We start from the raw sequence: 15,160 nt of genomic DNA, 5'->3' as shown, positions 1-15,160 counted from the left end.
TCCATCCTTGTTCTTAAATTTCGGAAGATAAGTAAGAAATTAATGTATTTCAGAATGATAGTTATGGCTTATTTTCTTCAAGTTTGGCCTATTCTGTCAATCTGACCTGAAGGAGACATGACAGCTTGCAGACTGCAAATGTGTTCTACAGGTGTGCAATATCAGTGACCAAGATTTTCTTTCAATTGTATTTGTTTTTTTTTAAAGTCTGAGTCTTTAAAGTCTTTGTTTCAGCATTGTATTTAATGTCAGAATTGCACTAGTGTTGTTTTTCATTAAAAAAAATGAACATGCCAAAATACTTTATGTACTTTCTCCATTATGAAACCTTGAAGGACTTTAAATATGTATTTTGTGAGATGGGGCTTTGCAGTTTATCAGGTTTAGATTTCAGAAGGGAGTGACATGTCTGTGGCTTAAAAAAAAAAAAAAGCAAACCATCTGTAGAATTGTTCCGAACTCCAAAGTGAGGATTGTCATAGTTTGGAAATAACTGCTTGCCTTACTAAGAGCTTCCATTGTTTACGGAGAATTGGGACTTCTTAAGATAAATGGGGAGATTTGATGTGCTGATCAGCCTGGCTGCAACTTCCATGATAATTTTTTTTTTGTGTAAAGGTTACTGTACATGACACTTCTGTTTGACCTTTTTCTTCACCTGTAAGTAAGGGGTTTCTATCTGAATAGGCTTCTCTAAAGCTGCTGTCACTCCAGTTTAACTCCAATGCATCTGTTTTGAAATGTTGTATATTACCTTTTTTCTCCTTCACCTCTTGAGGAAGCTTGCTGGCAGTTACAAAATTCACAGAGGTACAAATTCTTGTGCATTGTTACCATGCATAGTGTCTTTAATAATGCTTATATAGATACTATCACACATAATGGATTGGTAGTTGGGCAGCTTCTCGTATGTACATAAATAGAAATTACCCACAGACTTTAGTGCAAGCTTCTTTGATATAATGAAGTTGCAACATGATCTGCAGTACCCCTATTTCTAAGATATATAAAATATCCTGTGGTTACTAGAAGTGCTCTCACTTAGGTTAGCTGCTTACTTTGGAATGAAAAAGTAAGCCCAGAAAAATAATTCAGCCATTTGTGCTGAAGTGTAGAGAATAATGTATCAGGGAAAAAAAAAAAGATCAAAAACACCTGATTTTTTTCTCCTTTCAGTATCCTATGCTTTATTTTTGCATGACAGCTCTATCTGGCAGCCTCACATCCCATCAGTGCAATCTGTCATTCTAGATTATTTCAATTAAGTTCTCTTTCTCATTTTGCATTTGCTGAATAGTCATAATGGCATGCTCCCAAATCAGCAGTCAAGAAGAGTAATCCTCTCTATTTGTATTTGTTAAAAGAAAGGAGAAAGGAAGAGATGGTTTCTTTGTTTCCTCTCGGTCCTGAAGGCCTTCTCCAGAGTTAGAGATCTAGAAGATTTGCTTTGAAAACTAACTGTGAAGACTTTGTTACAGATCATGAAGATTTGATTTTGGGACTTTTGTGAGTTATTTTGAAAATCTTTTAAATTAATTCTATTCCCCTTGGTTGCTTGCAGATCCTTTTCTGTCTGGTAGCTGGAGAATTTAAAGTTTTCCTTGCAGTCATTGTATTAGTGTAGGAGTTGGACATCTTTATAAAAGCAACTTTCTAATCTTTCCTGTGCTCAAATTTCCAGTGAAAAGAATTCATACCCAGCATGGGAAACTGGAGACAGCTTGTGGTACTGATGTACAGAGTGCTCCTCTCTGCTACCCTGAACTCGGACAAACTCAATATTTCTAACTGGGTTGTTGTGTTGCCCTTTCCTGAAGTGAACATCCAGAAGCAGGAACAGCCTGATTCTGCGTGCAGAGAGCTGTACTGACCAGAGGGATACAGCAGTTTATATCTCTGAGTCTTTAAATACCTGGTTGTTGATAAACTAAGCAGCTGCAGTATTGAGTACCCACTGTTTATCAACTAACCCATATGTTGGTATTTTACCTGTTTTACTGCTGCCAGCTGATGTTCTCACAGCCTGAGAAAGGCTGTGCTTTGCTGAAGAGGTGATAGGTGAAATTCTGTGTTGATGGGGTACTGTCAGAAGGGCTAGTTTTGGTTCAGGAGCCATCCACTGTAACTGGAAAGGAAGGAAATGAGTAGATAATTCAGAGCCCTTTCTGTGACCTGCTCATCCATTCAGTTGCTGACGGAATGAGGAAGATTAAGTTCAAAGGAGAAACAAATGGGTTTTGCCTCTGCTGTAACTGCTTATCTCCATATGCTCATAACAGTACTGAGCTCCCAAGAGTTAGGCAGATACAGAACTGTTAAAGCAGGAGCTTCAGTATTTGAGCTGTTTGTTCATCCAAGCCCAGCCATACCAGGGGGTTACAACAGGCTCATTAAATCTGGATTCTGTCTTCTTACCATGTTACCAGGTTACCCACACTTAGTGTTTACGGAGAGTGACATGTGCTTGGTGGAGCAAGCTTCCAGCATTGCACCAGACAAGTTTTTTTTAGTTAGTTGCTTTCCTAATCTAACCAGCACCTTGAAATCTATTTCCATGCTGCTTGTCCTCCCTTGTTCTTTTTATAACATTTCAGTTGGACAAATTGTCCATGTTGAGTTGGAGATGGCAGCTCCTTTTCCTCACTGGATGGGAAATGCTGGCAGCCCTTAGCACAGGTCTGTGCTGTTTGTTGCAGACTTGGGCCAGGCAGGGTGGACAGATTGCTCTTGATGGGGTTAGTGTGAAATCTCTAAAGCAGGATGAATAGGAATTGTTTGTTCTGTTTTCCAGAGGACACTTTCAGCCCAAATGGATTTATTGTGTATTTGCAGGTTGGGTTTTTTTTTTCCGTTTTCTATGTCTGTAGTTGCAACAGGGTTTATTGATGCATGTTCAGGGGATAATAAAAAGCTACATTTTAGATCATCTTTAAGGGCCTTAAAGTAGTTCACTATCCTAAATGGAGTAGCTCAGCTAGCATTAAGAAAAATGCTTTTTGTGGGGATAAAACCCAGGTGAACTTCAAATCCTAACTTAATAATTGTAAGAAATTCCTGCTGTGGAGGAAACCCAGTGATTTTAATTTCTAGCAGAAGCATCTTGCATGGTTTCATTCTCGAAGGAGCTGGGCCAGGCAGGTGGCCAAACACCCTGCCTCCCCATGCTATAGCACCAGCCCATGCTGCATACGCAAGAGATGACCTGTGGAAAGGCTCCTTTCAGGAAGGAAATGCCAGTGACTTTGTGGCATGCTAAATCTCTTTTCCGGGAAAAGGCAAGGACCAATTGGTAGCCAAACCAGCTAATGTTAGCCATTTGCCATTTCTGCTGTCTTGCTCTCTCCCAAGATTAAATCTAAAATGTTTTAGATTACCCTGTGTCTGCGCAGCTCCAGCACAGGGTTTGCCCTGGAATTGCTTATGGGAGGCAGTTCATCCATAGTTTCATCCATGCAGTCTAGTATATGTGAGTATTTTGTGATCTTCCTCTGGCTATGAAAACCTGCTGAAGAATGGGCCCCTGAATCTCTGTTTGCTTACAGGCTTTGAAACCAAGAGTATTTCTGTTGAACCTGGTGTCACCCAGGTGGGAAAAGCTTGCTGGGACGGAAACTGAGTGCAAAAGTGCCATTCAGCAGTGTAGAGGAGCATAATTGTGCGTGGGGGGGGCTGTCAGTGTGCATTATGTGCCGTATGTGCACGGCTCCAGTTTAGATTTATGCGTCCTTGGCACACCCATGTTGGCTGTGTATTTTGGGCAGTGAGGCAGACTGAGGCTGGCATCATGCTCACCTTCCAGGGGAGGAAATTCCAGCATTCAGGTGGCCCTTTCTCCACCAATTTCCACTGAGATGTTTCTGTGCAATTTCTGCTACTTGGCTGGTGCCTTTAAAGTCCCGTCCCAATACAAATGGCAGGAAATCCAATATTCATCATGAACAGAGCTTTTGAAATGTTTGTAGCCATCCTGAGAGAGGAACAATTTTCAAAGAGAACCTCTCTGGCAGTCTGTAGATACAATACTCAAAGCAAACCACTGCTAGTCTGCAGTTTGGGCTTGAGGCTTTTTTCCATGTCTTGATGGGTTTCAACTTTAGAAGTTTGTTTTCTTCCCTATATATAACATTCATATATAGAATAAGGCGGAATGCAAAAGCATTCACATTTTACACATGTAATAATATGAGTGCTAATTGTCATTGTGAATTATATTTTCAGTGTGTTTTCCCCACTGCCTGTCTAAATTTGAGCATATATCTTTTCAGCCCTCTAAATTTGTATTCATGTCAGTTTTATTCACTGCAATTTTGGTTCTCTTAGCCTTGCTTTAGATTGCAGATCATGCCCAATAGTGGAAGAGTGGATTTTGAAATTTTTTTACGTGTCAGATTTCCCTGTAACCAATTTTATCAAAAAAGCTGTCACCAACTTCTTCTGAAACCAGCAAACCTTTTTCTTTCTAATTACATTTTTACCATATGTTCATCCAGATGGCATATGCCAAACATTTTCTAGGGTGTTATAAAATGACCTGACTTCAGAGGGTTTAACTGTGGAAGAAGCTTTAAAAAAAAAAAAAAAAAAAAAAAAAAGAGAGAGAATTTACACTGGGTCAAAAAAGTAGTCCTAGAAAGAAGGAAAGAAAAAAAATTGATAAATATTCCCAGTTGAAGTGTTAAAAGTTGACTCCTTTTTTAACCACTGAAAATAAAATTTTTGTCTGTTGAATATGTCTAAAAGATTCTGGAGCTGTGACCGACTCTTTGGTTTCCTGCTAAACGGAGCAAAAAGAGTTTGTCAAGCCACCAGATTCTCTGTAGGAGCAGCAGTTTTACTGAGCCATGTAGTAACTACTTGTGCACTTTTTTCTTTAAATATCATTTTCAAGTAAAAGGCAGTTGATGCATGATTTTGACACTTGTGCCCTAGTTCTTAATAATTCTTGGGTGATTTCTTAGAGAAAATGAATTAACCTGTGATATACTGAGAGGTGTCAGGAAGAAAGGAAGGAAGGAAATTATTTTTCATATTTAGCTACTAGTTAATCTAAATAAATGAAGATCAGTTTTTCATTTTCTGGAGGGCTTGCATATTTCTTCATCTCTATGGCAGTTCTCTTTTTACTGTCATTGTTCTGGTAGTCTTTCCAGATTATCAAGCAGAAGTGTCTCAAGTCTCAAGCCCTTTTACTTACCACTAATTCCTGAAGAATAGTGAATGAATGAGAATTAAATTTACTTTCTTGTGTTGGTGCAATAAGTTTTCCAACTCCCAGGAATTTTGAATGCACAACCCAAGACCCTGAATAGAGTATGAAGAGGTAGTTTCAGGGCAGGATGGGCAGAGACTCATGGCAGGGGCTCAGATGGACAATTGTAAATGAAAGTTTGTTCAGTGTCCTTAACTTGCACAGATCTTGTTGAAAATCACAACTGCAATCAACAAAGCAGATCCTTCACCACCTCCTCCAAATTAACAAGACAGGATTTCAACAGTGCTCAACAATTTGAAGTGCTTTTGTTATTTCTGAATTAAACCTTTGATAAAAAGTCCTTTTCTCCATCTTCCTTGCCCACTTCCACTCATCAGTCTGTGAGTGGTTTGACATTTCCACACACTCTTCTCCATCATTGACCAGGTTTACACCTGCTGCTGTGTCTCAAGTGAAAAAGAGTCTATTTTGTGTGTAAATCAATATATGGTAGAGATACTGTAACTATTTAAAAGCTAAGGATTAAACACCCCAAAATTGCAAGCTGCTGTTAATTTGTGAAGTAATTGAAACAAACCCTAATAGGGGAATACAAAATGAGACCCCAAAAAGCAGCATGTCTCCACCCTGTCAAAATATGAGGCAACAGCCAATTGATTACTGTGGTTTTAGAGTTTGTGGGTGTGCGGCTGTATTCAACTCAGATTGAGGTATCACTTTTTCTGCTCTCTTTTTGGATGTCTTTGCAGAATGGAGCTAAAGTTGTTCAGGTGCCTTTGTTACTTATTTCTAAAATAATGTTTATCATAACCAGGTTTGCTGTGTTCATGCCATAGTTTTCAATTTCTTAGAAGAGTTAGAGCTCTAAGCATTTTTCTGTGGAAATGCAAACTCCATTTTTTGTCAAAAAAAAAACTTTTGACATGTCAGGGAATGACATGTCAGAACCCAAAGGCTAATAAAGCATTGTTCTCAGATACTTTGCTTTTAATTACTAGTATGCATTATTGAATCAAGTTCTACATTGCAGTCTTTGTTTAGATATTCCTTGGATTATTCAGCCTATAACTTAAATAAGGACATTGTTAGGAAGGTTTCCATGGAAAATATTACCAAGTTAATAATTCTGAAGCTAATTGTGTGACGGTTCAAAGTGTCAGCCTTAAACCACACCTCCGACTAAGCCAAGCATGAATTTGGGTATACACATGTTGAGTTAGGCGCCTCATAATGTCCTAGGCTTCTGAATTGTGTTTGCAGGTGCTGGCTGCCGTGATGCAGCTGATCAGTGTTCACCAAGGTGTTTTTCTTTCCTAATTTTCTTCCTCCTTTGCTCATTGTAGGCCCCTTTGTGGGTAAGTGTGCATATGAATTTTATGCCACCCTGCAGTGTCTATTCTGCTTCCTGTGTTGGTGCCTGCACACTCAGATGCCTTCTCTCCCATTTCCCCTGTTACGTTCTCTTTTAAGTAGAGCAGTTGCCACAGAGAGTTTTGAGAGTAAGTGCTTATGATTGCACTTCTGCTATGATTTTCCATAGCTGGTAGTTTATCTCTCAGAAGAGTCTGGTATATAAAATCTCTGTTCAAGAAATTCTCTAGGAATTACTCTCCTTAATATGGCAGCAGTCTCCCACTGCTGACAATGTGAGTGCATCAGAGAAGATGGACTTTTGTAAAGCAGGGACTAATCTCAGCTGCTGAAAATGGGAGGAAATAACTGCCTCTCTTTGAAAAGGCAATCTAAGGGCAGCTTGCATTTGTGGAAAGAACAATTCATATTTAAAATCTCAAGCTTTTTATTTTTCTTCCATTTTTCCTTGAGGAAAGTAAATCTTTAGTTATGATTGTAAGAACTCTACCATCTAAATACATTTTTAATGGTGTTTGAAGCAAATAGCAAGTTTGTAGTGTTGCAGTTATTCTTCTAGGATCTTTCACAGTGTTAGGGATATTCTGGGTAGGGTTCCCCAAAGTGGCTTTTTTGAGTCCAAGCTTATTAGATTCTTGTGTACAACACTTAGCATAGTTATTCTGCAGAAGTCAACACTTTCCATAGCTGAGATGGAGATCAAATACCTGCAATTAATGCAAAATTCAAATTAGTCTTGGACTGTGGTACTACAACTGGCATCTCAATAATGAACCAACCACAGGAGGAAGCGGGTTTGTCAATGTACTGTCACAGAAAGCTTTGAGCATTCATCTAATCTCTTCTGGGATCATGTTTATATTTCTTGAAATACACCCCCAACATACTGAATGGCACAAGAAAATCTGATGCAGCAAGCTGTGGAAGCGTGAGCTGCAGAATCTTTTTAGTTGATGTATTTCAAGGTGGATAACCTTAAAAATCAGTAGGGTCTGCTGCACCACTCAGAATCCTGATGGACTGCTCCTCACTGATCCTCTTGCTTAGGCTGTGAATCACTGATGCCTGCTGCAGATCCTCAGCACCAGCTGAGGCAAGGGCTGGAGCACCCAGTAGCAGGGCTGCTCTTATGAGCAAATCTCTGCTCTTAGAATTTGTTATGTGAAGTGCAGCTGTTGGTGGGGGGTTTTGGGGATAGTTTTGGGGTTTTTGTTTTTTAAAACAGACTACACAAGTGCTAGATGACAAAGTACAATGACAGGGAAGTAGTTTTCAAAGGCTCAAGCAGTATTTTCAAGTTGCTTGTAAATATGGCATTTTCTCTTTGGAGATAGAAGGCACTTTCTGTTTGGGCTTGTAGTGTCCCAATTACAAAAATGGAAACAGCTATTAGGAAAAAAAATATTAAGTAGATTATCTTAACTTTGTGGGAAGTTAACTTTGTGGGGCTATCGTCTAAGAGATGTGAAAAATGCACTTTTGTCTTCTCTACCCAAACAAAGTTCTCAAGTCGAAGTAGGTAGTTTTTTAAATACCAGTGACACCTCAGAAGTTGTCTCATTAGAAAGCCAAAATGTTTGAATATCTAGAAGCAGAAATCATAAATAGGAATTTATGGGGAGGAGGTGCCAGGGAGGTCTTGAAGATGGATTTCTTAAAGGGTCTGCATATAATTCTCTGGGTTTTCTAACAGTTCATTGGAAAAACAAAATAGAAAATTATCTAAAATAAACTGACAAAAGCTGGAGGAACAGGAGGAGGAGGAGGAAGAGAATGAAGTATCAGATGTGTTGCTCTAGCTAGTAAAAAAACCAATTACTCTCTTTGCTGACCTCACCTTATGCATACAGTAGGAGAGCACACAGAGATATTCTCTTGCTCTCCTGTTTTTGTAAGGAAGTAGCTTCTGCTGGCTCTGATCATATGCATAAAACGACAGCATGCTACTCTTAGGCAGACTGAATCTAGTGATAGGGATAGAAAGCTTCTTTGAAGAAAAGCCCTAGAAAAATCCACTAACAGAAATAGATTCCCACTGAGAGTTTACTGAGATTTTGCTGCTCTTCTGTGTATCAGTAATGAAGCAGACCATGGAGAGAAAGTAAACTGATGTCATGCCCACGACATGTCATGTCGTGCTGGGGAAAGATCAGAGAAGTGCATGTCATTGATGCTGAAAATAGATTCTGAATGATACCTTTCTCCTTATGGACTGCCTGTTTGGAGTTCTTCCGGGAGTTGTATTTGCAGATGGAAAAGGGACAGGTGGTGAGAACAACAATGCTGGTTGCATGGTATGTCCCTCAGCTCTCATGTTATAATGTATTATATGTAAAATTATCGAACATATGTGAAAATTATTTGACTTTCATATTGTTAATTAATTATGAGGACACCAACTGATGATACTGCCTAGGGCTGTAGGGATATTTGCCTCTCTGATGTGCATTTTGCAGTTCTTAGGTTGGGCACCTGGCTGTTACCTTTCTCAGAGCCTGTGCCCTCTCTGCAGGTGGGGTTGGGACTTGGCTCCCTCCATTTGTCTACTGCATTTATTTACCATGAGCTAGAGTTAGTTCAGCACTTGCAGATTTACAGTCTCTTGAAAGCAATAAAAGAGTTAACTCTTGGCCAGGCAACTTATCTGAGCTCTCTCAGGACTGCAGTAAGTTGATGCCATGAGCTGAAGTCTGTCTTTGTACTGTGCTGACCAGGTATTGCTTGTTGCCTGCAGTGGTAGCTTGGTTTCCTGAAGCACATGAGTTCAGTGGATGGTGTTTGGGGTATGACACTGGAGTGGTCTGTTTGCCTGTCTGACTGGCACAGGGAATTGGTAGCTGTGATTCCGTGGGGAGCTCCAGACATGGGGTGGAAAATGCAAAGTGTGTTTTGGTTCTGACTTTATGCAGCATCAGCTACATTTCAGTGTTTATTAATGTTATTTTAAAATCTTTATGCTTTAAAACCATTACCTATTTCATGGATATGTGATATTGGATAGCTTTCATCCATTCTATTTTCTGCTTGAAAAAACATGATCTTTCCCTCCAGCCATGAGAATTTTTTCTTCTAGGTACAATAAATAGGCTTTGTCTAACACTGTAGAAGAGAGTATTTAGTAATTCCATGTAAATATATTTTCTTTATATATTTTGTTTCTTTGTTTGTTTGTGGCCTGGAACATTTTGAAGTGATTTCAGGTAGTTTGTCCAAGTAGCAAATACAGAGCTGTTATGTGGGCCTTAGGAAGGGAGAGGACTCAGCTCAGCTCAGAAACTTGCTTAACATGTTAGATCCCCAAATTTAACTGTGTGTCCTCTTTTTAAAAAGGCTGACAGATTCTGATTGTTGTGTTTTATGTTATGAGTAGGTCGCTACTATTATTTTTCCCTTCCAAAAATTGAAGGATGAAAAATTCAAGCACAGAAAACAAAGGCTTTATTGTCAGGCTATTTTTCTTTTATTTATGGGGTATGATTAAATGTGTACTGTCAAAAAGAGGCCTCTTTAAAGTCTGATACTATTGATTACTATTTGAGACCTGCCAGCAGCATTATTACTTAATGCATAAGAAAATCTAATGGAAAATTATTGAGTTGGTTTTTTAGTTCCTCTAGTGAGAACGTTTCAGGTATTCATCTCATATCGTTGCACAAATTGCTTGGCTCAAGTAGATACCACAAAATCATGTTTTAATGATTTTTTTCCTTTTTCCATCTTTTATTTTTTTTCACAGTCACATGACACAATCAGCCACATTTGAAGACCCTCGAATAGAGAGCTGCCAAATAACCCCTCCAGCCCCTCGGAAAGTGGAAATGAGGAGGGATCCTGTGCTAGGATTTGGGTTTGTGGCTGGTAGTGAAAAGCCAGTTGTTGTACGCTCAGTAACACCAGGTATGTTTTCCCCACCTGACCCCAGAAGAAAACTTCGATTTAGCCTCCTAAGAAGAAATGCAGCTACAAATTTGAGAACTGTTGAAATATTCAGGCGGACAAAGTAATCGCAAATACTGAATAGAATTTTAGCCTGGTATTACCCAGTGGTTTCCTTCCTCACACTCATTTTTGAATGTTACATAAATGTGTTAGCAAAAAGCCAGTTTGGAGTTATTGCTCTGAGCCATTACTCTTGTTTGCCTGAAAAAAGTTAACCCATTTCATTCAAGGAAAAGTCTTCTCCCTAGTATCTTTATATTGGTTTGCTGTCACCTTCATTATCATTGAATCAGCGTTTTCAAGAGGTATGTTGAGTTCCGAGATTAAAACTTGCATATTTTTCATTCTTATCATCACTTTCCCAAGGAGAGCTATGTTTCTAAAAACAATATTTCGTTCTGATAAAGAGGATGGTATTGCTGGCTTTCTTTTTTTTTTTTTTTTTAATGAATGCATCTATATGGTTAAAAACCAGGTCAAAATATATCCCTAAACATCTTACCTGCGGTGAAAATTAGTGAGGGTTTTGATATTTTTGAAGTTATGAGAGACCAGACCTGGGACTAATCTGTCTCTCAAATAGCAGGCTCCTGCTCTCTATGCTTAAAAGTTCAGTTGTTACATAAAATTGCCTGGGAGCCAAGGGCAGGGATTTGACTTTGCTCTTGTTCAATATGTTCTCCAGTACCCCCACAGAGAGCAGAGGAGAGGCAAAATCGACTTTGTGAAGTTCTGATGTCATTTACCCACGTGTGTGCATTGATTACATTTGTATTGCTTTCACATGAAGTGAGCAGTGTAACTAATATTTGAATCAGATCCAGACAGCTTATTTCTCTCAACTTGGCATTATTAAAGTCGTTTTATGTTCAAATTTGGAAAATGTGTTTACTATGTTCTGTTCCAAGTGAATAGCAGGAAATACAAGCTCAGGACAACATTCTCATACATGGATTTGTATTCATTTATGTGTGATACAGAAGTGGAGTAAAGTTTTCAAAGCAAACAGAGGACAGGATCAGCATTAGCTCAGTTGAATGAGTTTGCTTTGATGCTGAAACATCTTCTTTTAAGACTTTATCTTCATAGTGGTAATATTATTCTGCTTTTTGTGTATCATCATTGCAGAGTTTAAAGACAAAGACCAGAGAGGATATATCTTTTCAATAGGAACTGTGAAGCCACATCATCTTCTGGGCATGTAATTGTGCTGAGAAAGAAAATAATATGGGCATTTTATAAAGTACAATGCACCCAATGTGCATTTCAGCAGTGCCAGAATCCAAACCACACAGACATATACATGACTGATTGTCTATTCAGACTAATGATAAATATTCATGTCTAACTGAAAGTGGCAGTGCTTCTGGATGTATCTGTGTTCATCAGGTGGTAGGAATCCAGCAGAAAAGAGACTCAGGAGGCTGGAGGTATAAATACTGCCTTCAATTGAAGAAAACAGGTTTGTTTTGCCTAGAACAGAAAAGTCAGAGGAGAGGCCTGTGAATGACATTCAAATATGTAAGTGATGTTTCATAGGAAAGAGGAATAAGATGTTCTTTGGTGTTACTTTGCCTGGAACAGGAAACAATGTGTTACAGCCAGGGAAATCTGGTATGCTTACCGTGGAAAAAGACTTCCTGGTCTTAACTGTAAACAGGATCATTTGTTCACAGGAAAAGGAATCCTCAGAGTGGTCTTACAAAATATCAGACAAATATTGATCAAGGATGAATAAAATATGGTTGAATACACCTTAAAGCATGTGTTAGCCCATGGCTCCTGGGTCCTTTTGGCCCTTCAGAAAACTGAGCCTTTATTTTAGGTGGTTAGACATGGGTTTAGAACTTGAGGAACTTCGTTAGAAGTTGCTAAGCCACTAACTTGCAAGATTTTCCTGGTGAGGGTGTACTGGTAATATCAGAAATAGTGAAAAACTGTCATTAAGTGAAGAAAAAATACACTTGTACTATGTGAACAACGGTGTGTCTGTGCATTTACAATGGTCTGCTAACCTGTGCTCTTTTTTTTTTTTTTTTTTTCTCCATTTGTCTGCAGGCGGCCCCTCTGAAGGAAAGCTTATACCAGGGGATCAGATCATAATGATTAATGATGAGCCAGTCAGCACGGCTCCAAGGGAGAGAGTCATCGACCTTGTCAGGTAGTTGATGTCCTGTCACTTAAACTACGAACCCTGTGACTTATTGCCTGTGCAGTCATTCAGTAGTACAGCAAGTCTTGCCTTCTCATGGCTGAGAAAAGGGAAAATAATGTTGTTTTAGTTATAATGAAGAATGATGAATTATTTTAGTATTCAAATGAGGTGTCCTCTTAAAATGTCATCTGGGTAGCTGAAACAGTATAAAAAAAATCCAGGAATAGCTCCAAAGTACTTGGGTATTTAAAGAGGAATAGTATGCTCCTGGAATTTATTTTTGGTATGGGTTGTTGAAAAGATTATTCCTGGAGCGTAGAAGCTCCAGCCACTGTTACATTACTGTTCCTTTTTCACATGAAGAAAGTTAAGTCAGGTTTGTCTTATGTGAAGAATAAAGAAAACTTGGTATGGTGATTTTTGAGAGTGAATGAATGTAAATACATAGAGAAGCTCAGAAAGTGTTTAGGTGGAATGCAGGTAGGTGAGCTTGTGTTAAAAAATCAGGAAGGGAAGAGAGAAGAAGACAGAAAATGCGACCAGAAAAGTGACTGTGGATAGTACAGGAAAGGAGAAATGTCAGTATCTGTAACGGCATAGAAGGAAAGGAAGAACAGTGACTGACAAATGCTAAAGATGTAGAAAAATATGTATTGGGTTCATATAATAAACTTTGCTTTTGGAGTAACAGGAAATGTTAGTGCATTGCATGGAAAAATGGCAAGTAACTAAAAGATTAAACACAAAACTTAATAATTTAAGTTCCAGTATCCTGGTTGCGGTACACCAGTTTTGTTTCTGTATTCTCCTTCCCATTCTTCCCACTCTGAATTGGTGGGTCTTCTTGATTCCTGAGAGATGGTCAGGTTTTAATGGTACAGGTACCTCTCCCCAAAACTTGTGGCTATCAGTGTTTTCAGTGTCACCCATGTAATTTTGAAAAGTCACATTTGTTTACAGAAATTTGGGCAGGAACTGCTGCAACAGTCATACTTCTCCTGCAGCTGACAAATTGAGCAAACAGGTGCTCATTTGCTGAGGATTCAGCTGTAAGGAAAAATTCCAAATATGATGCAGAAATGGTATAAAAATGCCAGCAATGCTGATACCTTCATCTGTGTTAGGTGGGACTAAACAAAATATATTTTCAGAAAAATTTTTTAAAAAGTGTTAACCTGCAAGTCAACTAACTAACACAATTTGCTAAGAGCTTCTTGTGATGAGTAGACTCCATGAACTGAAGGAACTGTCCTGCTCATAATAACTGTCCTGTGCTCTGTGTTGACCACCGGTATAAGCCTCAAAAATGGGTCTTACACTCATTTTTGATGTCTTTGTTTCTTCATAAAGCAATAATACTGCCTTCTTCATTCTTTCCTTTATTCTTTGATATTAAGCAAAGTTAGGATCTCTATCTCATTTTCTGCTTCCAGCAATATGTCTGGAATAATAACAAGGAAAATAGACTGATTAGACCTGAGACAAACTGAATTTATTGTGTAGCTGATTCTCTGCCTGCCTTCAAACGAGAATAAGAATGTCACCTTTCCCAATTACACTGACTACACAGGTAGTGTCAAATTAAGCGTTGCTTCATTCCAGGGAAAGCTTTAGGTGATGCTTTTCTTACTGTGTAATTCTACCTCTGCTCTCAGAATCTGTCTGCTGTTGAGATTTTGATAGAGAATCATTCTTTGATGAAATTTGGATTGAAATATATTGAGGTTGTATGTTACAGCATTTGAAAATAAGAGCTTTCTTTTCATGCCAGTGGGGACACCTGGAATGATTAGACACTGTCAGTGTGCAGTCCTGACACCACAGCAGAAGCAGTTCTTTACATCAATGAAATAGTGAATCTCTTCTGTATAATTGAAGGTTTTCATATGGGTTAGATACATCTGCAACTTTTCAACACATCTGCATTTTTCAATGTGCGTGGGAGAAGTTTTGAAATCTTGTTTTCCTGCAGGTAGCAGCATGTCAGTGGTCAGCAGTGAATATGTTTTAAATGTATAGCTTATGCAAATGGGCATAATCACAAAATTATAGAACTGAGAGGAGATTTCTGGAGGTCATCCAGTCTAACCTCTTGCTCCAGGCCAGGTAGTGTCAAAGTTAGACATGGCCTCTCAGCACTTGCCAAATCAAGTCTTTAATATCTCCAAATATGGAGATTTCCCAACCACACTGGGTAGGTGTTTCTGTTCTTAACCAGTGGCCTTTCAAAGACATGAGCCAGCTTGACATCAGCCTTAGATGCATCCCATCTAGGCCCATAGACTTGTGTCACTCTTACCTAAGAAATCCCTAATTCAGCTTTTGTCTAACTTTGTTCCCTAAATTCTGTCACTGAGTGCAGGGATGAGGGTGGCAGACCTTGCCACTAAAGGCCAAAACCAAGAAAGCATTGAGCATCTGAGCTTGTTCAGTGTCCTTCATCAGTTTCCCTCTCCATTTAGCAGCAAGTTCATATTTGCCTT

At 38.9% G+C, this 15,160-nt stretch overlaps 1 protein-coding gene across 1 annotated transcript in view; it reads left to right on the top strand.

The window, feature by feature from the left end:
• The window catches only part of FRMPD4 (FERM and PDZ domain containing 4), a 307,719-nt gene that overhangs the window by 225,196 nt on the left and 67,363 nt on the right, over nucleotides 1-15,160 (top strand). The window contains exons 3-4 of the mRNA XM_069003569.1: nucleotides 10,320-10,480; nucleotides 12,581-12,683. Coding sequence (XP_068859670.1) covers nucleotides 10,320-10,480; nucleotides 12,581-12,683 — 264 coding nt within the window. The remainder of the gene's footprint in view (nucleotides 1-10,319; nucleotides 10,481-12,580; nucleotides 12,684-15,160) is intronic.

This window comes from Aphelocoma coerulescens, chromosome 1 (assembly GCF_041296385.1).
Source record: "Aphelocoma coerulescens isolate FSJ_1873_10779 chromosome 1, UR_Acoe_1.0, whole genome shotgun sequence".
Lineage (NCBI taxonomy): Eukaryota > Metazoa > Chordata > Aves > Passeriformes > Corvidae > Aphelocoma > Aphelocoma coerulescens.
This window is presented reverse-complemented; position numbering and strand designations above follow the sequence as displayed.